Source organism: Cyclospora cayetanensis, unplaced genomic scaffold (genome assembly GCF_002999335.1).
Source record: "Cyclospora cayetanensis isolate NF1_C8 unplaced genomic scaffold, CcayRef3 CcayRef3_contig_26, whole genome shotgun sequence".
In the NCBI taxonomy this organism is placed as follows: domain Eukaryota; phylum Apicomplexa; class Conoidasida; order Eucoccidiorida; family Eimeriidae; genus Cyclospora; species Cyclospora cayetanensis.
In genome coordinates, this window is record NW_020312214.1 from 231,506 (window position 1) to 236,934 (window position 5,429).

Sequence of the window (5,429 nt, forward strand, 5' to 3'; positions counted from 1 at the left end):
ATGCCCGGCAGCCATGCCCACGGGGTGCAAAAATCTTTCTGCCCTTCTTCGATTTATGCTTGATTCCATGGTGTCCTATGCTCCAATGTATGCAGTTTCGCCTGGAATCAGTCGATTTCTTTTTCTTGAAAGCAATAATAAAGTGACCTCCCGCATGTTGCTGGGCACCAAATGCTACGGCTGGTGTCTTGAACTTGAGCACAAAGCCATCTACGGGGCTACATTTCTAGCTTTTGCGGGAAACGGAGAGAGCTCTGATAAGCACTAGAGCGATTGGCACAGCTGTTCTAAGTACACCGACAAGGGAAAGGAGGAAAGCAGCGTGTAAACGCCTAGTTGTGAAAGAGCCTACAGCAATGCACCGCGTAGCGTAGTTTTTGGAATCGTATCCATGGGTCGCCAAACAATTCTAGCACTCATGTTCCTGAAACTATATATAACAGCCCTCACGCATTCCCGAGTGGCGGTCCTCTGAGATGCGTTGGACTCGCTTGTCCAAGAGCCTAAAAGCCAGCCTCTTCCGACTTCTCATGATGGTTTCGGAAACATAAAATCCCTTAAAGAAGCCAGCTCTGACGCTCGACCTACTTACCCTTGGGCCGGGGATTGCCCTTTGCCGCAGCTCCGCGGGCTTTGGCTGAGGCCTTAGCTGGCGCCTTTGCCTTTGGCTGGTACTTTAAGGCCCACTGTGATGTATATCCAACGAAGTGTGATAAGCGTACGCACTTCGAGTTGCCGCAGTTCATGCTGACTGTACCCGCAGCCGTCTGCATGGCAGAAACACAGTGCAGTCGAGTGACAACGCTCTAAGCACCTGCTTGTGTGCTGCAAGAAAAAGCGGGAGGAATGACTTATCACACAAAATAAAGGATCCAAATAATAGACTTCTGATTGAATGTACAAGCATGAATGCATATAGTCCTAAGTTTTGCGATTTCCGATAGTCTCTGTATACGGCAGCAGCCCCTACTCTGCGAGTAATCTGTATACACCATTTCCTCTCTCGTTCGTGTTTCTTCCCACCTCTTTTAGCAACTTGAGAGACTCATCGTCGGCGAAGAGAAATGTGAAGAGCTTGCACACATAGCTGGGTACAACATTCTCTTGGCCGGTCTTGCGGACATGAATGACTGGCAACCCCTGTTCCATCGAGAGGTCCCCGTGCCACTGCACACAAGGGGCGCCAGGAGAAGGATCACCCAGGATTGGATCGTCGGAGTAGCTCACACTCCTGAAGCAAGCAGCCAGAAGCCCATACCTTAGTCATCAAGCCTAATTGAGAGAGAAAATGCAATCTGCGTACTGTAGTATGGGGCAGCAACGATGTACAAGGAGGGCCTCAAAATGTTACGTGTTGCTCCTTACTGAGCTATTGTGCGGAGCATATCAAGAACCTGGTCCCTCTCCCAAACCTTGGCCGCTCTCTTTTGGACGTGAGTTATCCACTTCTTCGCAAGTAGGTCAGCACTTGCTTCGCTGTGGGGCTGGAAGTCCTGGTCCGGGGAGTCTACGCCATCTATGGCCTCTTCTTTCCACGACTCACTAGATGTAGACGACTTAGAGCCCACAGTGCTCTGACTGCCCACGTCAGAAGAAGAGCTGCTGCCCCAAAAGCTCCCACAACACGAACGCCACACAGACATTTCTCCCTGGAGGGAAGATGCGGACAGCCCGGGGTAAAGGGGCTCACAAAATCGGTTTGCAGAGAACGGCGAGATTACAAGCCCACGCAAGATGACTGGCGCCCACCAAGGTCGCGCCACGCAACGAAGGCGGCTCGTTGTTTTCTCCACAGCAGTATTCCCAAAGGGGCAAAACCGCCATGTCCTATGACATGCCCACAGTTTCGGTGCTCAGAAACGCAGTGATAAGCAAGCCAGGAATAAAATTGCGCTTCAAGTGACAAGAACGAGACAAGCAACTGCGGAGCACAACTACGGTTCTAACGAGTTATTCTCATGATCCACAGCACCCTGCAGTGGGACAGCTGCTTCTTGGAGCTGGGATGCGAGTAAGACGCATTATTGGATAGCCTGAAGCATAAGCTTGGCAATATTTAAAGGCACTCTGCTCAAATGAGTAGGGAACGTGGACAATCGGGCGGGTGGTCGCTGCGGCGAAAGACCAGCTGTGGCCAGGACATCAAAAAGATTACACGGCTGGAAGACCGAATGGACAAGACTACATTTTGCGAGTCTCAATTGGGGCAATTAGGGCAATCCAACGGAGCGATGAACGTCAAGTCACAGTCCCTTGACACTTCGAGCAGCAGCCAGCGGTGACAGGCTGCTCAATGGCTCCAGTGGCCGGCATGTCACAAGTTATCTTTTACAGATACCTTGAAGGTCAGCAGTGCCAAAAGGTGAGCTTTTCACTAAAAACTTCTTTGAACTACGTGCTTGCTTTGTCTATGGAGAAATCCGCAACAGATTTCCGTTTCTGCCCGTCGTGCAATTATCGAAACAATCCATCAACTCTGGTCGGCTCGTGAATTTTCACCCCGATATTCCATCAAGCAATTCCACTGTCTTAAGTGAATCATCTGTAGAGGAGGACAATCCGACGGGATACTTTTCGAATTGAGGCTCCAACGTCATAGACCGTACTCCGCGTATCGCGAGAGACTAAATGACGTTCTTCTACACTAAGCCACCTACATGCATCCATTTAACAATACTCAGGAAAGGAGAGCCTAGAATACCATTTTTATCGTACTGGCTCACCTAGTGAGTCCCTTCTGCCTTTTCACACCTTCGCGTGCTCCGCTATTCCAATCCTTACGGTGCTATGGTAATGGTCGCCACATAGAACAGGCAAGCCTTTGAGGACCCAGTGCATAAAACAAATTCAGAAATCACAGCCTACCTATTGCAATACAAAACTATATCAAGATGAATGTCCGCGCACTTTCGCCGTAAGAAAATGTTGGCCACGTGCAAGTAGCAGCCACTTCTCCGTGAGTTGTATTTAGCTGAATGGGAAACATGCATGTAAAGCCGCATCTATAATGCCGCGCCCGGTATTTTCCTTGCGCTGTCCGGTGCGCATGCGCGACAGAACATTTTGTATTCACCCTTTGAGATATTCCCGGGCTGTTAAAAGTTCTGCATGAAAACTTTGGCGCTTTTCCCTTTATGACTGGCATTCCAATTCCTGAACATCGCTTCAGCCTCACTAGTACCAAAGTCATTTCACCAGTTGTTTCGTTGGCTTTTTCTAACGTGATGCAGAGTTGTAGCCGGAGCAGTATGCTCGCACAGTTTACAGAAAATGAGCACGCAATGCCCGCATTATCCTGAAAAGAAAATAGAGGTTCTTTAACAATTGGACAAACTGTAAGCACGATGAGAGAGAGCAGAGGGGTCCCAGCAAATCTTGAGGCTGCTGCTCCACTAGGCCAGAAAGCTGCGAACAAGAGCAGCAAAGAATCAGTATTTCATCTGGGAAGGATGACCTCGGCATCTTGTCAAACCAAGCCCAAGAACAAACTGCGGCGCATCAGTACAAATTGGTGCAGGCATGATCAAACCAAGAAGCAGCTACTGCTCCATAGTGATGCGGCTTTACATATCAGGCGATTTTGTGTGGATTCCAGCAAAAGCGGTGCTGTCCCTCCTCATGGATGGAGCTGAGCTTGTTCATCTGGTCATCAGAAAGCTGCACGTCGAATATCCTTGCGTTTTCTCTTAAATGCTCTTGAGAAGTGCTGCATGGGATAACCAATAACCCCTGCTGCAAGGCCCATCGTAGGAGCACCACACTGGGGGGCTGCTGAATTTCCTTAGCGATCTGCAGCGCCCCACAACAGCAGGGATGGAAAGACACAAGAGTGCACTCTTGTGCACTTGAAGTTATAGACAGGTTGTGGCGGTTTGGAATCGCGACTCGATATATCGATAAAGAGTTCGGTACCTCCTTGACTACGGGGTGCTCTAGAAGTCGATTTTCGCCCGAGCCCAGGGAGGAATACGCTTGTAGGGTAATGTTGTGCTTTTTGGCGAAGGGAATAAGTTCGGGAACCCAACACATAGGATGCCATTCGATCTGCAGACACCAATACAGCACCATGCTCTGCCTGATCATCTGTGGACTCGAAATATCGAAGTCTAATAGAGTGGTAGCAACACTGCACTGTGCAATCATCTCCCTCCATTTGTAGTTGTGCTAAAAACCCCTAGTCCCTGCCGTTTCACAGGTCTCGTTGAGACCTGCCTGGTTGACCATAGGCATAATCTTCGCTCCGTCCTCCATGAGATTTTCAAGGTGTGTCACCATAAAGTTCGAAACGCCAATAGCCCGGACCTGAAACGCAATGATCGGTTTCCTAAGCCATGGAGTCATCAGCCCCAACCGGCCGCACAGCAGTAAAAAAACAGTCAATGACAGTTGGACTACATGTGCGCAATAGTTCTGCACACGGCGAATCATGAAAATGGACGAAATGGATTTGGTCTTGCCTTTTTCTGTTCGTAGAGCTGCTCCAATGCTCGCCAACTTTCAATTCGCCGCCGACGGTTCTCTGGGTCGCTGGTGTCCACACCGCTGCTGCCTGTCCACAGCCCACACGCCAAAACACTGACGAGCGAACAATAGACCATAAAAGGCGACAGCGAACGGGATCATTGGACCCGTGTCTAGGGTAAAGATAGAATGAGTGGGATATGGATTGCCTGAAGGTTGTCCTAACGTTGCTTTATTTACCTGGCCAGTGAATGAGGTAAAGATCCAACTGGTCGACACCCAGGCGTTGTATTGTTCCATCAAACGCTCGCAGGACCGCCTCAGTCCCCTGAGCATCCTTCGGCTGTAATTTGGATGTCAGAAAAACCCTTGGATTGCCTGCAGTGCGACCACACAGCCCCCTGAACTCCATACGTTCGGTCATTCATTACTGAACGCCCGAGAAGGTGGCAGTTACCTGGATACCGAGGGAAAGAAACCGAAGAAAATCACCCTGTAGAGGAAACGGACCTGCTTCCTTGAGGAGTTCGCGGATCTCTGCTTCATTTTCATATACTGAGGCGGTGTCTATGAGGCCGTATTGTTCTTGTAGCGCCCCAAAAACGCCGCCTCGCAGCTTGTTACCATGCAATCGCCAAGTACCCAGGCCAAGGAGGGGCATGCTGACTCCATTGTGGAGTGTGTGGCACTTCGCGGACGCCAGCAAATCCGTGCCAGCTAGACCCGGGGCGGCCATGGTCTGCACACACCATATTGAGCCACAGGAAGGCATAGTAATGACTCAAAATAGCGAAGGTCAAATTGGTGTGGAACTGCTCTAAATGGGAAAGCCCAAAGCAGCGAGGGGGAGCAATCGCGAAGTCGGACTGGGATGAGAGTGCAGTTTGCTATATACTTGTGAGCGTTTGGGATATGCTGCCAAAAGTCTTGATCCAAAGAAAAGTTTCAGTACTCTTTCGTTCACCAAA

The 5,429-nt window shown here is 49.8% G+C and overlaps 2 protein-coding genes across 2 annotated transcripts; both read right to left on the minus strand.

Annotated features, from left to right (window-relative positions):
- Positions 1–348: 348 nt before the first annotated feature.
- On the minus strand, positions 349–1,643 carry LOC113147545. Its single transcript, XM_026338441.1, has 4 exons — positions 1,366–1,643; positions 1,024–1,231; positions 593–767; positions 349–524 (listed from the first exon to the last, which is right to left on the minus strand). Exons 1-4 carry the CDS (start codon positions 1,641–1,643, stop codon positions 349–351), a joined length of 837 nt encoding a protein of 278 aa, XP_026194226.1.
- Positions 1,644–3,570: 1,927 nt separating this feature from the next.
- LOC34621298 (uncharacterized oxidoreductase YtbE) lies at positions 3,571–5,197 on the minus strand. Its single transcript, XM_026338452.1, has 6 exons — positions 4,972–5,197; positions 4,702–4,839; positions 4,458–4,549; positions 4,213–4,302; positions 3,913–4,044; positions 3,571–3,789 (listed from the first exon to the last, which is right to left on the minus strand). The coding sequence occupies exons 1-6, from the start codon at positions 5,195–5,197 to the stop codon at positions 3,571–3,573; spliced, it is 897 nt and encodes a 298-aa protein (XP_026194237.1).
- Positions 5,198–5,429: the final 232 nt, after the last annotated feature.